This window comes from Somniosus microcephalus, chromosome 22, assembly GCF_052327205.1.
Source record: "Somniosus microcephalus isolate GS21.2 chromosome 22, FLI_Smic_1.0, whole genome shotgun sequence".
Classification (NCBI taxonomy): Eukaryota; Metazoa; Chordata; class Chondrichthyes; order Squaliformes; family Somniosidae; genus Somniosus; species Somniosus microcephalus.
Genome location: NC_141008.1, coordinates 48,299,587 through 48,316,111, shown reverse-complemented (window position 1 = coordinate 48,316,111; position 16,525 = coordinate 48,299,587). Strand labels below are relative to the sequence as shown.

Below are 16,525 nucleotides of genomic sequence, written 5' to 3'. Positions count from 1 at the left end.
GAGTATTGTGTCCAATTCTGGGCACCGCACTTTAGGGAGGTGACGCCTTAGAGAGGGTGCAGAAAAGATTTACAAGAATGGTTCCAGGGATCAGGGACTTCAGTTACGTGATTAGATTGGAGAAGCTGGAGTTGTTCTCCTTGGAGCAGAGAAGATTTAGAGGAGATTTGATAGAGGTGTTCAAAATCATGAGGGGTCTGGACAGAGTAGATAAAGGGAAACTGTTCCCATTGGCGGAAGGGTCGAGAACCAGAGGACACAGATTTAAGATGATTGGCAGAAGAACCAAAGACGAGATGAGGAAAATCTTTTTTACTCAGCGAGTGGTTAGGATCTGGAATGCACTGCCTGAAAGGCAGACTCAATCATGGCTTTCAAAAGAGAGTTGGATAAGTACCTGAAAGAAAAAAATTTGCAGGGCTGCGGGGAAAGGGTGGGGGAGTGGGACGAGCTGAAGTGCTCTTGCAGAGAGCCGGCACGGGCTCAACGGGCCGAATGACCTCTTTCTGTGCTGTAACCATTGTATGATCCAATGATGTGCTCTAGCCATGGCCCTAACCAATATTTTGTACATATTTTGCAACAGAAATCTTGCTGAGTCATTAAAGATTAAAGGTTTGACGGGAAACCGTGTGTTTATTCAAGAGCGCAAAAAAAAACACTTCCCAAAAATAGTTTTCCCTGTAGCGTTGCAGCGTGCTCCGGAGTTTAGGGCTGAAGTTTTGGCCGAAAGGGTTTCAGGAGGAGAGTCCACAACAACAAGAATACAATACATTTCTTAATATAGTTAGATTCAAAGAAACAATAAAAGAATAACATTTCATTCTCTGTTCATGCCCAACCCCGTTTAAAAGAGATTTTTTCACTTATAAAAACAAAAACGAAAATCGATGCGATTCTTCGTGTCGTTAAACATTACTGAAAATCAATAGAATAGTTTAAACAAACTGCCCATCAGAGCAAACACGAGGTGGTTAAATCCCAAAATCCGATTCCAGAGTCCAGCAGAATCTTGTCTTCAGCCATGAGGCCTCTGATCGTCCTGCTCGCCTGCTCCTTCCTCGGTGCTGTGGCCGCCGACAGAGGTAACGGAAACACTTTCTGAATTTCGCCACCTGGTATCCGTGGGCGAAGGCGAGGCCTGGTTTAGTCAGGCCTGGTATCCGTGGGCGAAGGCGAGGCCTGGTTTAGTCAGGCCTGGTATCCGTGGGCGAAGGCGAGGCCTGGTTTAGTCAGGCCTGGTATCCGTGGGCGAAGGCGAGGCCTGGTTTAGTCAGGCCTGGTATTCGTGGGCGACGGCGAGGCCTGGTTTAGTCAGGCCTGGTATCCGTGGGCGAAGGCGAGGCCTGGTTTAGTCAGGCCTGGTATCCGTGGGCGACGGCGAGGCCTGGTTTAGTCAGGCCTGGTATCCGTGGGCGACGGCGAGGCCTGGTTTAGTCAGGCCTGGTATCCGTGGGCAACGGCGAGGCCTGGTTTAGTCAGGCGCTCCAAGTAAAGGAATCACAAGCGTGGAGAGCGGAAATGGTTCGATTCTGAGGCAGGGCTCACGAGGTTACTTTTTAAAAATTAATTCTGAGGATGTGGGCGTCGCTGGCAGGGCCGTCATTTATTGCCCATCCCTAATCGCCCTTGAGAAGGTAGTGGTGAGCCGCCTTCTTAACCGCTGCAGTCCGTGTGGTGAAGGTGCTCCCACAGTGCCGTTAGGGAGGGAGTTCTAGGATTTTGACCCAGCGACGATGAAGGAACGCCAATATATTTTCAAGTCAGGATGGTGTGTAACTTGGAGGTGATGGTGTTCCCATGCGCCTGCTGTCCTTGTCCTTCTAGGTGGTAGAGGTCACGGGTTTGGGAGGTGCTGAGGAGTTCCCCATTCTCCCCACACAGTGGTACCCCTCCCCCTGCTATCATCCATGTTGATGGAGGTATGTAAAAGTAGGCTTTCTCACGAGGGACCTTGGGGGACTAAAAATCTTTAGAGGGCAAGTCACCGGAAGCAACTTCAGTGCAGCCCGTGGGAGTCGGTGATCGCGGCGGCAGTGACGAGGAGCAGGAGGGGTTTTTAAATAAACATTAAATGCTCCCCAGATACTGAAAGGTCAATGGCAGTGATTTGCTGATCCGTACAGACTATGAAAACTAGGACATGAGTCAGAAAGATGTCAGCCATGGTTCAGTGGGCAGCACCCTCGATTCTGAGTCAGAAGGTTGTGGGTTCAAGTCTCACTCCAGAGACTCCAGAACACAAAATCCAGGCTGACACTCCAGTGCAGTATTGAGGGAGCGGCGCACTGTCGGAGGGGCAGTACTGAGGGAGCGGCGCACTGTCGGAGGGGCAGTACTGAGGGAGCGCCGCACTGTCGGAGGGGCAGTACTGAGGGAGCGGCGCACTGTCGGAGGGGCAGTACTGAGGGAGCGGCGCACTGTCGGAGGGGCAGTACTGAGGGAGCGCCGCACTGTCGGAGGGGCAGTACTGAGGGAGCACCGCACTGTCGGAGGGGCTGTGCTGAGTGAGCGCGCATTGTCGGAGGGGCAGCGCTGAGGGAGCACGGCACTGTCGGAGGGGCAGCGCTGAGGGAGCGCGGCACTGTCGGAGGGGCAGTACTGAGGGAGCGCCGCACTGTCGGAGGGGCAGCGCTGAGGGAGCGGCGCACTGTCGGAGGGGCAGTACTGAGGGAGCGCCGCACTGTCGGAGGGGCAGTACTGAGGGAGCACCGCACTGTCGGAGGGGCTGTGCTGAGTGAGCGCGCATTGTCGGAGGGGCAGCGCTGAGGGAGCACGGCACTGTCGGAGGGGCAGCGCTGAGGGAGCGCGGCACTGTCGGAGGGGCAGTACTGAGGGAGCGCCGCACTGTCGGAGGGGCAGCGCTGAGGGAGCGCGGCACTGTCGGAGGGGCAGTACTGAGGGAGCGCCGCACTGTCGGAGGGGCAGCGCTGAGGGAGCGCGGCACTGTCGGAGGGGCAGTACTGAGGGAGCGCCGCACTGTTGGAGGGGCAGTACTGAGGGAGCGCCGCACTGTTAGAGATGCTGTCTTTCAGATGAGACATTAAACCAAGGCCCCATCTGCCTGTTCTAGTGAATGTTAAATATCTCTTGTCACTATTCGAAGACCAGAGAGTTTTCTGGTTCCTCCAACAACAGATTAACGGATCATTTGTCTCCTTGCTGTTTGTGGGATCTCACTGTGCGCAAAATGGCTGCTGCGTTTGACGATGAAACATACTGACCATGCTTCAAAGATTGCTTGGCTGCGCTGCTTAACGAGCCATTCTTTGTGATTTGCTGCCTGTGTGTTCTTGTTTTGCAGGGTCTTGTGTCGGTCGCTGTGATCTGGGCTTCATTCTTTCAGAGAAATGTCAGTGTGACAGTCTGTGCAGGTTCTACAAAAGCTGCTGCGAGGATTACGAGACTGCTTGTAAAAAAGGTAATAAAAAAAAGCCAGAGGCAGACTCGCTCACACTCAGACACGTACACACTCACAGACACGTACAGACACTCAGACACACACACACACGCTCACACTCAGACATGCTCACACGCTCAGACATGCTCACACACTCAGACACGCTCACACACTCAGACACGCTCACACACTCAGACACGCTCACACACTCAGACACGCTCACACTCAGACACACACACACTCAGACACACACACACTCACAGACACGCTCACACACTCAGACACGCTCACACTCAGACATGCACACACTCACGGACACGCTCACACTCGCAGAGACACACACAAAGACGCACACACTCAGATACACACACACGCAGACATACAGACACACCCACACTTGCAGACATACGCATGTGCACACACGCAGACACGAAATTGCACACACCCACGTGTGTGCATGCACACGCACGCGCCCACACATACACACACACACACAAACACACGTACAAATATACACACCCACTAACAGTCACATGCATTCACATGAGATGCTCTCTGGCACACACAAACACACATTGGGAACACTCACCCACTCACACTCGACCTATTTATCCATTGCCCATCTGTAATATCTTAAAATGTTTTGCATATAGTACACACTTCCTGTGAGCATCACACTTATTCCCTGTCACACTTTTAACGGTCACACTTTAATGTATGCACTGACTCCCCAATGATGAGGGAGATCTGCTAGTCTACATTATTTCCGGCGTGTCTGTCATGCCTGAAAACATTGCCTCCAGCAGCAACGGCTCAAATATCATGTTTATAAAACATTAACAACTCACAACTGAACAGTCCTGTATAAAAAAAAGAAAGCCAGTCACTTCCTGCAGGTGTTTCTGACCTTGACAGTCTCTCCCCAAGAGGAGGAGCCACAGTTTTTACAAGGAGCCGCCAATCTAGAGAAACCTCCTCTGAGCGACTGCGATTAGCCTCGTGATCTCAGGGTGTTCCCTATTGGATCAGATCGCCACACAGAGCAGCTGAGCAGTGGCCTGAAAGGGGTAGGCCAAGGTTAATCACTTTAGCAGCAAAACACCCGGCCTCGCTCCTGAACCCAGGCTCCCCACGGGCAATGCCACAGGAGATTAGCGAGTAAGAAAGCCGGGAATTTAAAAAAAAACGTATTCAGCTCCCTCTACGCTCCATGCAGCCAAATCATGGACCCCCCTCCCCTTCCAAGAACGCTGCACTGTCTTCCTACCTCCAGTGGCTCAGTGGGTAGCACTCTCGCCTCTGAGAAGGCCGAGGATTCAAGTCCCACTCCAAAGACCTGAGCACATAATCCAGCACATAATCACACCCAATGCAGTACTGAGGGAGCGCTACACTGTCGGAGGTCTTTCGTATGAGTCGTTAAACCAAGACCCCGTCTGCCCCCTCAGGTGGATGTAAAAGATCCCGGGACATTATTTGAAGAAGGTAGGAGAGTTTTCCCCAGTGTCCTGGGCCAATATTTATCCCTCAACCAACATCACTAAAACAGATTATCTGGTCATTATCACGTTGCTGTTTGTGGGAGCTTGCTGTGCGCAAATTGGCTGCCGCGTTTCCCTAACTTACAACAGTGACTACACTTCAAAAATACTATTCGCTGCAAAGCGCTTTGGACATCCTGGAGGATCGGTTTTAACATCTCATCTGAAAGACGGCACCTCCGACAGTGCAGCACTCCCTCAGTACTGCACTGGAAGTGTCAACCTGGATTATGTATTCAAGTCTCTGGAGTGGGGTACAGTTCCTGAAGGTGTTTGGGACAGTGTAGAGGGAGCTTTACTCTGTATCTAACCCATGCTGTATCTGCCCTGGGAGTGTTTGATGGGACAGTGTAGAGGGAGCTTTACTCTATATCTAACCTAGGCTGTACTTGTCCTGGGAGTGTTTGATGGCACACTGTAGAGGGAGCTTTACTCTGTATCTAACCCGTGCTGTACCTGCCCTGGGAATGTTTGATGGGACAGTGTAGAGGGAGCTTTACTCTGTATCTAACCCATGCTGTACCTGCCCCGGGAGTGTTTGATGGGACAGTGTAGAGGGAGCTTTACTCTATATCTAACCTAGGCTCTACCTGCCCTGGGAGTGTTTGATGCGACATTGTAGAGGGAGCTTTACTCTGTATCTAACCCGTGCTGTACCTGCCCTGGGAATGTTTGATTGGACAGTGTAGAGGGAGCTTTACTCTGTATCTAACCTGTAATTAGGTAATGATAAGTATGTGCGAGTTGGGATTAATGGTGTTTCTCCCGTTCTCTGTAATCCCCAGCCCGCGGCGATGTGTTCCTCATGCCCGAGGATGAGTATGATGAACTGATTGAAATCGCGACAACCGACCATGATTCCGGACTTCAGCTTAACGAGACAGTGGAACTAGAACCAGAGACAGAACCGGAGCCGGAACCAGAACCGGAGCCAGAACCGGACCTGGAGCCAGAACCGGAGCCGGAACCGGAGCCAGAACCCGAACCGGAGCCAGAACCCGAACCGGAGCCGGAGCCAGAACCGGAACCGGAACCAGAACCAGAGCCAGAACCGGAACCGGAGCCGGAACCAATCGATCTGTGTATCAGTGAACGACCCTTTGACGCATTCACCGACCTCAAGAATGGATCGATCTTTGCTTTCCAGGGTAGGATCTGCTATTGTGAGCCAGGAGGGGGCCATTCAGCCCCTTGAGCCTGTTCCACCATTTAATCAGATCATGGCTGATCTGTGACCTTAACTCCATCCACCCGCCTTGGTTCCGTAACCCGTAATACCCTTACCCAACAAACGTCTGTCAGTCTCTGCACGCTCCAATTGACCCCCTCGCGCCCCCAGCCTGAACAGCTTTTTTGTGGGGGGGAGAGAGTTCCAAATTTCCACCACCATTTGTGTGAAGACGTGCTTAGTGACATCAGCCCGACGGCATGCCTCTAAGTTGAAGGTAAGGTCGATCCCATGGAGTTGGCTCTAGCACATGGACTACACACGTATCCAATGCAACCCCTACCCCTTGGGAACCGCTGCTGTCTGTGTCCAGTCAACAGGTGCCTGCAGCAAACACTGCTCCCCACTCAGCCCCACCTTGGGACACATTTGTCCATCTGACGCGATCCAACTGCAGGACAGCTGATGAGGTCACATTGAGGGTTCAGCCATATTGTTGGGGCAGAGCTTTACTCTGTATCTAACCCGTGCTGTACCTGCCCTGGGAGTGTTTGATGGGACAGTGTAGAGGGAGCTTTACTCTGTATCTAACCCCGTGCTGGACCTGCCCTGGGAGTGTTTGATGGGACAGTGTAGAGGGAGCTTTACTCTGTATCTAACCCGTGCTGTACCTGCCCTGGGAGTGTTTGATGGGACAGTGTAGAGGGAGCTTTACTCTGTATCTAACCCGTGCTGTACCTGCCCTGGGAGTGTTTGATGAGACAGTGTAGAGGGAGCTTTACTGTGTATCTAACCCGTGCTGTACCTGCCCTGGGAGTGTTTGATGGGACAGTGTAGAGGGAGCTTCACTCAGTATCTAACCTGTGCTGTCCTGTTATTCCTCTCTCTTCAGGGAAAAACTTTTATGAACTGGATAAGCACAGTGTTGTTCCAGGATATCCCAAGCTGATCCAGGACGTGTGGGGAGTGGCGGGCCCAATCGATGCTGCCTTCACACGAATAAACTGCGAGGGGAAAACCTACATTTTCAAGGTTTGATGTTCAAGGGACCCGCATCTCATCCTGAATTGTTCTTGTTTATCTTTCTGTTTGAAATGTTGTGGTTGCAACAACAACACTTGCATTTATATAGCAAATAAAACATCCCAAGGCGCTTCACAGGAGCAATTATCAAACAAAATTTGACACCGAGCCACATAAGGAGATATCAGGACAGGTGACCAAAAGCTTGGTCGAAGAGGTAGGTTTCAAGGAGCGGCTTAAAGGGGGAAAGAGAAGTGGAGAGGTTTAGGGAGGGAATTCCGGAGCTTAGGGCCCAGGCAGCTGAAGGCACGGCCGCATACGGTGGAGGGATGGAAATTAGGGAGGTGTAAGAGGCCAGAATTGAAGGAAGCGCTGAGATCTCGGAGGGTTGTGGGGCTGGAGAAAGTTACAGAGACAGGGAGGGACGCAGCCATGGAGGGATTTGAACACGAGGATGAGAATTTTAAGATCAAGGCGTTGCCGGACCAGGAGCCAATGTAGGTCAGCGAGCACAGGGGTGATGGGTGAACGGGACTTGGTGTGAGTTAGGACACGGGGCAGTGAGCACAGGGGTGATGGGTGAACGGGACTCGGTGTGAGTTAGGACACGGGGCAGTGAGCACAGGGGTGATGGGTGAACGGGACTCGGTGTGAGTTAGGACACGGGGCAGTGAGCACAGGGGGTGATGGGTGAACGGGACTTGGTGCGAGTTAGGACACGGGCAGCAGAGTACAGCTCTGCAGGTGACCCACCCCACTCCCCCAGGAATGACTGTCTGCACCCAGCTCTTTTGCTATGGCAATCTCTTTACCAAATGAAGCAATGTATGCCAACATTATACAGTGCAGTTTTACTCTGTATCTAACCTATGCTGTACCTGCCCTGGGAGTGTTTGATGGGACAGTGTAGAGGGAGCTTTACTCTGTATCTAACCCGTGCTGTACCTGCCTTGGGAGTGTTTGATGGGACAGTGCAGAGGGAGCTTTACTCTGTATCTAACCTGTGCTGTACCTGCCCTGGGAGTGTTTGATGGGACAGTGTAGAGGGGGCTTTACTCTGTATCTAACCCGTGCTGTACCTGCCCTGGGAGTGTTTGATGGGACAGTGTAGAGAGCTTTACTCTGTATCTAACCCGTGCTGTACCTGCCCAGGGAGTGTTTGATGGAACAGTGATATCTTCTCCCAAATGAGAGGAAAGAAATGTGTTGCTTGCTTGAGAAGGTTACTCCAGCGAAGAATTCCTAGTTTGTGGAACTCTGTTTCTAATGGTGCTCCTGCCCCTGCCCTAGGCTGATTCATACTGGCGCTTTAATAATGGGATCGTGGATGACGGTTACCCAAAGCTGATCAAGAACGGGTTTCCCGGCATTCCGGCCAATATCGACGCAGCGCTGGCGGTGCCCGCCTGCAGTATCGATGGAATGGAGCGGGTTTATTTCTTCAAAGGTAACGCGGTCAATTCTCGCCGTCTTAAACTCTGACCTTTAACTGACGCGGGGAGCTGAATTCAATTCCTGGCCGATTGTTTTCTTCCCAGGGGCATCCTACTGGCAATACGTCTTCAAACAGCAGCCGAGCCAACGGGACTGCGCCAGCTCGTCCATCTCCATCCCCTTCCAGAGATACACTTCCATCATGGACAACAACTGGGATGATTTCTTCGCCAATCTCTTCGGAGAGCCCCCACGTGGTAATCCTTGGACACCCGCTTGTTTTGTTCAATTCTCGACACCTGCTTCTCTTTTTCACTTTCCCTCTATCTCTTTCTCTCTCTCTCTCTCTCTCTGTCTTTCACTCTGTCTCTTTTTCTATCTCTCTCTCTCTTTCTCTCTCTCTGTCTCTCCCTCTCTGTTTTTATATTTCTCTCTCCATTTTACTTTCTTTTTCTCTATCTCTCATCTTTCTTTCTTTCTTTGGGATGCAATGAATCAAACGGTACTGGCTTGGTGAAGAATGAGTTTGAAACATAGGAATTGTGGGATGAAAACCTGCCAAGGACTATCTAGTTCGCCTTGTACCATCCTGGTGGTCGCACAATCCAGTGGTGATGGAATTGTTGACTAATCACAGCGATCAATCTCGATCAATTTGTCTACAACAGACCCAGACATGAGGTGAGTGAAACCCCCAGTGGTGGAGAGCTTTAGGAACCACGAGGTCCACAGTCACCTGTTCCTCCCGAGCTCGCTGCACTCGCCACACCTCATGTCGTCAATAACTCATAGTTCCAGTAGGAAACCGAGCAAAGAGTCTTGATACAGATCAGCCATGATCTCATTGAAAGGCGTAGCAGGCTCGAGGGGCTGAATGGCCTACTCCTCTTATGTTCCTGTATCGACACGGTGAGGATGTAGGGAGATGGAGCAACATGGCAAGAACAGAAAAGGAAAGTTGAAAAGACCGCTGACTGCAATGGTGTCGATAACTTTGAAGAAAGTCTTATGAGAGAAGGTAGAGGTTGGAGATAAGAGAATTATCTTGTTTTTTAATTATTATTAATTCTCGGGATGTGGGTGTCACTGGCAAGACCGACATTTATTGCCCGTCCCTAGTTGCCCTTGAGAAGTTGCTGATAGTGGTTTGCAGGGCAGCTAAGAGTCAACCATGTTGGTGTGGGACTGGAGTCACATGTAGGCCCTGACCGGGTAAGAAGGGCAGGTGGGTTAGTGGGAATATGAGGAGAGGCATGCCCGGAACTGTTGGGGGGGGGGGGGCGGAGGTCACCAATCCCTGGGAGGGTGGGGGGGAAGTGACCCCAGGGGGGGTCCAACTTTGAGGTGGGGGCTCTGATTGTGGGGGGGGGGGCGGTTGCGATCTCGGGGTGGGAGGGGGGTCCAATCGTGGTGGGAGGGGGTTCCAATTGCGGTGTGAGGGCGGTCCGATCCCCGATCGCGGGGGGTTCCGATCACGGGGGGAGGGAGGTCCGATCCCCGATCGCGGGGGGTTCCGATCACGGTGTGAGGGCGGTCCGATCCCCGATCGCGGGGGGTTCCGATCACGGGGGGAGGGAGGTCCGATCCCCAATCGCGGGGGGTTCCGATCACGGGGGGAGGGAGGTCCGATCCCCGATCGCGGGGGGTTCCGATCACGGGGGGAGGGAGGTCCGATCCCCGATCGCGGGGGGTTCCGATCGTGGTGGGAGGGGCGGTCCGATCCCCGATCGCGGGGGGTTCCGATCGCGGTGGGAGGGGGGTTCTGATCCCCGATCACGGGGGGTTTCAATCACGGGGGGAGGGGGGTCCGATCCCCGATCGCGGGGGGTTCCGATCGCAGTGGGGGGGGGGGTCTGATCCCTGATCGCGGGGGGGTTCCGATCGCAGGTGGGGTGGTTGTCTGATGGCGGGCAGGGAAGGAGGTAAGTTTAGAGGGGTCGGGGGGAAGCACTCCTGCTCCTCCTGGCCCACAGGCAGTGCTGGAAAGGCGCTCACCTTCTCCACGAAGCTGTCCTCGCCTCCCTTTAGCTGCCGGGTTTCCTGAAGCCAGGGTTAAACCAGTAAGACAGGTTAAATCTCAGGCAGGCAGCCTCCTTGTAATATTTAAATGGACAACCCGGCTCCTGGGAGTGGATTGGTCGCTTGCCCCCCCATCCAACCTCCGTTAATCACGGAAGTGGGCGGGTTGGGTTTGAGATTTTAAAAATTTTAGTGTCCTACCTGACCCCAACCCGACCATTTTTGGGGGTTAAATTCCACCCCCCCCCCCCCCCCATGATTCTATGAGGCACTAAAAGTTAGCATGCAGGTACAGCAAGTAATTTGGAAGGCAAATGGAATGTTGGCCTTTATTGCAAAGGGAATGGAGTATAAAAGTAGGGAAGTTCTGTTACAACTGTACAGGGCGTTGGTGAGACCACACCTGGAGTACTGCATACAGTTTTGGTCTCCTTATTTAAGGAAAGATATACTTGCATTGGAGGCAGTTCAGAGAAGGTTCACGAGGTTGATTCCGGAGATAAAGGGGTTGTCTTATGAGGAAAGGTTGAGCAGGTTGGGCCAATACTCATTGGAGTTTAGAAGAATGAGAGGGGATCTTATTGAAACATATAAGATTCTGAGGGGGCTTGACAGGGTAGATGCTGAGAGGATGTTTCCCCTCGTGGGGGAATCTAGAACTAGGGGGCATAGTTTCAGAATAAGGGAGCACATATTTAAATCGGAAATGAGGAGGAATTTCTTCCCTCAGAGGGTCGTGAATCTTTGGAATTCTCTTCCCCAGAGAGCTGTAGAGGCTGGGCCATTGAATATATTTAAGGTGGAGATAGACAGATTTTTGAACGATAAGGGAGTCCAGGGTTATGGGGAGCGGGCAGGGAAGTGGAGTTGAGGCCAAGATCAGATCAGCCATGATCTTATTGAATGGCGGAGCAGGCTCGAGGGGCCAAATGACCTACTCCTGCTCCTACGTCTTATGTTCTTATGTTCTAAGGAGATATTAGGAAGGGCGACCAAAGGCTTGGTCAAAGAGTTGGGTGTTAAAGGTACGTTGCAGATCCAGAGTCAGGACGCCAGCTGATTCCAGAGAGGAACGGAGTCAGACTCTCTGCTCCAGGCTCGGACTCTGGGCTTGCAGCTGCAGACTGCGGATGGTCCTGACGTTTGGGCTGAAGGCCGCCTTCCCCTCCTCCCTCCTGCTCGGTCAAACTGACTCCCGCCCCATGCTCTGCCTTTCAGCCGGCACCACCACAGCTCGTTCCATCAGACGCGACTGGCGTGGGCTCCCGGATCACGTGGACTCGGCCGTGATCGGGAAGCTCTTCCTGATCCGCCAATTCTGGGGAAACAGCCGGAGGAAGTGGAAATATTTGCGGAGGAACCGATACAATGGACGGCGGCGGAAGTACTCCTCCAGCATGGAAACGGACCTGTTCTCGATGATCCCCAGCCAGAGTGTCTACTTCTTCGTGAATGGTAACGTGTGAAGTTCCATCTCTCTTGTTTTAAACGTTGTTCCTCCATCAACCCCCAACCTCCTTTTCTGAAGGCGCTGACTCGTGCTGTGATGTTGGGGGTGGGTGGGCGGGGGGCAGACACCCTCCAGTACATTGCCCCGTCCCCAACAGTGTGAGCTCAGACATTGAGCTATCTTTCCACAGAGGGCTTCACAACGGGGCCCAGAATCCTGCCCTTGGCCAATGTTGACCTGTGCACTTTCCATCGGGGGGGGGGTCACTGGGTCACAGGTCACTGGGTCGGGGGTCAGGAATGGGAACCCTGGCTGTCTCACTCCCCCCAACCCCGCCCTCAAACCCAGGGACATTACAGCCACTCATAGCGTCGTAACGACCCACAGATCCTGGGGATCGCATCTGAGTCCTCGAGCTCAGTAGGGTTTATTGAAGAAATATTAATTCTCGGGATGTTAGCGTCGCTGGCAAGGCCGGCATTTATTGGCCATCCCCAGTTGCCCTGAGAAGGTGGTGGTGGGCCTTCAGAACCTAGTGGCTCGCTCGGCCACTTCAGAGGGCTGTCAAGCCACGTTGGTGTGGGACTGGAGTCACAATTAGGCCCAGGCAGGGTCCAAACCCCAAACAGCGGGAAAACACGCCCAAAGCCCCAAGCGAATAAACGAGGAACTGACCGACTCTCTGATTCCAGATAAGTATTACCGAGTGGACCTGGAGACCAAGCGAGTTGTTACTGCTCGACCCCCTTACCCGCGATCCATCGCCAGGTACTGGTTCAAGTGCGAGGAGGTGTCGCATGAATAAAGCCAGGGCCGGAACAGTGGGAGGAATCGCCATTTCCACAATCATGGACAGACGGGCCTTAATTCCATTATGAAAACAGCCTCGACTACCTGTTATATGTGAATATACCAGTCAATGACCGATCAATGTAAAAAATCAGTAAACGAGGAAATAAAGGCAGAATAACTCGCCTCAGAGTCGATCATTTTCAAGCATTAAAATAAAAGCTTTGTTCTCAGTGTGACAGTATTCATCAGGGAGAGGCGAAACCAACATAAAATATGGGGAGGTTTTTCCCCCAACCCCACCCACCTCCCCATATCCCCCAACCCCACCCACCTCCCCATATCCCCCAACACCACCTACCCACCTTCTCCCCATATCCCCCAACACCACCTACCCACCTTCTCCCCATATCCCCCAACACCACCTACCCACCTTCTCCCCATATCCCCCAATCCCACCTACCCACCTTCTCCCCATATCCCCCAACACCACCTACCCACCTTCTCCCCATATCCCCCAACACCACCTACCCACCTTCTCCCCATATCCCCCAATCCCACCTTCTCCCCATATCCCCCAACCCCACCCACCCACCTTCTCCCCATATCCCCCAATCCCACCTACCCACCTTCTCCCCATATCCCCCAACCCCACCCACCCACCTTCTCCCCATATCCCCCAATCCCACCTACCCACCTTCTCCCCATATCCCCCAACCCCACCCACCCACCTTCTCCCCATATCCCCCAATCCCACCTTCTCCCCATATCCCCCAATCCCACCTACCCACCTTCTCCCCATACCCACAACCCCCACCTACCCACCTTCTCCCCATATCCCCAACCCCACCCACCCACCCACCTCCCCATATCCCCCAACACCACCTACCCACCTTCTGTCCCTCCAGAAACACCTAATTCCCTTTCTACTGTTCTCTTCCAGGGCCTTCACTGACAAGTTATTCTGGACCTCGGTTACTCATTGAGTGAAATAGTTACCACTAACTTCCCTTTTTACTTTGAACTTCCTCATTTTAACTTGTGCGATTTGAACCCTTCTCCCCACAGGGAACAATATGCTTAGTCCAGTTTTCTCAGTTCCCTTCAGCGACTTAAAAACGTTAATGACATTTTCTTGTTTCCAAAGCCCAACTTCCTTAACATTGCCTCAGAAGGGCAAGCCATTGATCTCAAGGTGGGGGGGGGGGAGGTTTGGAGGGTTAGTCTCTTTGTCACACATATGCAACTTCAACAGAAAGAAAGACTTGCATTTCTATAGCGCCTTTCACGACCTCAGGACGTCCCAAAGCGCTTTACAGCCAATAACGCACTTTTTGAAGTGTAGTCACTGTTGTAATGCAGGAAATGCGGCACCCAATTTGCGCACAGCAAGGTCCCACAAACAGCAATGAGTTAATGACCAGATAATCTGTTTTTTTTAACGATGTTGGTTGAGGGATAAATATTAGCCCCAGGACACCAGGGTTAATTCCCCTGCTCTTCTTCGAATAGTGGCCGTGGGATCTTTGAGGTGTAGTTGCACAGCAGTCCTGACAGTAAGTAATCTCCTGGATTTTAGGAGCAGGAGGAGGCCGTTCAGCCCCTCGAGACTGTTACATAAACATAAGAACATAAGATGTAGGAGCAGGAGTAGGTAATTTAGCCCCTCGAGCCTGCTCTACCATTCAATAGGATCATGGCTGATCTGATCTTGCCCTCAACTCCACTTCCCTGCCCGCTCCCCATAACCCTTGACTCCCTTATCATTCAAAAATCTGTCTATCTCCACCTTAAATATATTCAATGGCCCAGCCCCTACAGCTCTCTGGGGAAGAGAATTCCAAAGATTCACGGCCCTCTGAGAGAAGAAATTCCTCCTCATCTCCGTTTTAAATGGGCGACCCCTTATTCTGAAATTATGCCCCCTAGTTCTAGATTCCCCCATGAGGGGAAACATCCTCTCTGCATCTACCCTGTCAAGCCCCTTCAGAATCTTATATGTTTCAATAAGATCCCCTCTCATTCTTCTAAACTCCAATGAGTTTAGGCCAAACTGCTCAACCATTTTTCATAAAACAACCCCTTCATCTCCAGAATCAACCCAGTGAATCGTTTCTGAACTGCCTCCAATGCAAGTATATCCTTAAATAAGGAGACCAAAACTGTACGCAGTACTCCAGGTGTGGTCTCACCAACGCCCTGTACAGTTGTAACAGGACTTCCCTACTTTTATATTCCATTCCCTTTGCAATAAAGGCCAACATTCCATTTGCCTTCCTAATTACTTGCTGTACCTGCATGCTAACTTTTTGTGATTCATGTACAAGGACCCCCAGATCCCTCTGTACCTCAGCATTTTGTAATCTTTCTCTATTTAAATAATAATTTGCTTTTTTATTTTTCCTACCAAAGTGGCTAACCTCGCATTTTCCCACATTAAACTCCAGCTGCCAGATTTTTGCCCACTCACTTAGCCTATCTATATCCCTTTGGAGATTCTTTGCATCCTCCACACAATTTGCTTTCCCACCTAACTTTGTATCATCAGCAAATTTGGCTACATTACACTCAGTCCCTTCATCCAAGTCATTAATATAGATTGTAAATAGTTGAGGCCCCAGCACTGATCCCTGCGGCACCCCACTAGTTACAGTTTGCCATCTTGAAAATGACCCATTTATCCCGACTCTCTGTTTTCTGTTAGTTAGCCAATCCTCTATCCATGCTAATATATATATTACCCCCAACCCCGTGAGCTCTTATCTTGTGCAGTAACCTTTTATATGGCACCTTATCGAATGCCTTCTGGAAATTCAAATACTCGACATCTACTGGTTCCCCTTTATCCACTCAGCTCGTTACATCCTCAAAGAACTCCAGCAAATTTGTTAGACATGATTTCCCTTTCATAAAACCATGCTGACTCTGCTTGACTATATTATGATTTTCTAAATGTCCTGCTACCACTTCCTTAATGATGGACTCCAGCATTTCCCAATGACAGATGTTAGGCTAACTGGTCGATAGTTGCCTGCTTTCTGTCTCCCTCCTTTCTTAAATAGGGGTGTTACATTTGCGGTTTTCCAGTCTGCTGGGACCTCTCCAGAATCCAGGGAATTTTGGTAGATTACAACCAATGCATCCAATATCTCTGCAGCCACCTCTTTTAAGACTCTAGGATGCAGGCCATCGGGTCCAGGGGACTTGTCCACCTTTAGTCCCATTAGTTTGCCTAATACTTTCTCTCTAGTGACAGTGATTGTTTTAAGTTTCCCCCCCGCCCCACCCGAATAGCCCCTTGATTATCCATTATTGGGATGCTTTTAGTGTCTTCACCAATACAAAATATTTGTTCAAGGTCTCCGCCATTTCCCTGTTTCCCATTATTAATTCCCCAGACTCATCCTCTAGGGGACCAACGTTTACTTTAGCTACTCTCTTCCTTTTTATATACCTGTAGAAGCTCTTACTGTCTGTTTTTATATTTCTTGCTAGCTTACTCTCATAAGCTATCTTCTCTCTTCATTTTTTTAGTCATCCTTTGCCGCTTTTTAAAAATTTCCCAATCCTCTGGCCTTCCACTATTCTTCGCAACATTGTATGTTTTTGTTTTCAATTTGATACCATCCTTTACTTCCTTAGTTAGCCACGGATGGTTCATCCTTCTCTTAGAGCCTTTCTTTCTCACTGGAATATATCTT

At 51.2% G+C, this 16,525-nt stretch overlaps 1 protein-coding gene across 2 annotated transcripts; it reads left to right on the top strand.

Moving 5' to 3' along the window:
* Positions 1 to 978: 978 nt before the first annotated feature.
* Positions 979 to 13,010, top strand: vtna (vitronectin a). Of its 2 annotated transcripts, XM_085964666.1 has the most exons (8): positions 979 to 1,085; positions 3,305 to 3,421; positions 5,727 to 6,089; positions 7,002 to 7,141; positions 8,423 to 8,579; positions 8,671 to 8,823; positions 11,804 to 12,040; positions 12,728 to 13,010. In XM_085964666.1, the coding sequence occupies exons 1-8, from the start codon at positions 1,025 to 1,027 to the stop codon at positions 12,838 to 12,840; spliced, it is 1,341 nt and encodes a 446-aa protein (XP_085820792.1). In that variant the 5' UTR covers positions 979 to 1,024; the 3' UTR covers positions 12,841 to 13,010. The 2 variants fall into 2 exon arrangements, with proteins under 2 accessions (XP_085820792.1, XP_085820793.1); XM_085964667.1 differs by lacking the exon at positions 8,671 to 8,823.
* The last annotated feature ends 3,515 nt before the right edge of the window (positions 13,011 to 16,525 follow it).

What these genes read in the sequence shown, in the direction of transcription:
- vtna (XM_085964666.1), top strand. Translation starts at nt 1,025, where the DNA reads ATGAGGCCTCTGATCGTCCTGCTCGCCTGCTCCTTCCTCGGTGCTGTG. An exon ending in TGCTGTGGCCGCCGACAGAG is followed by an intron (nt 1,086 to 3,304) that starts GTAACGGAAACA and finishes CTTGTTTTGCAG; the next exon opens with GGTCTTGTGTCGGTCGCTGT. An exon ending in GCGGGTTTATTTCTTCAAAG is followed by an intron (nt 8,580 to 8,670) that starts GTAACGCGGTCA and finishes TTTTCTTCCCAG; the next exon opens with GGGCATCCTACTGGCAATAC.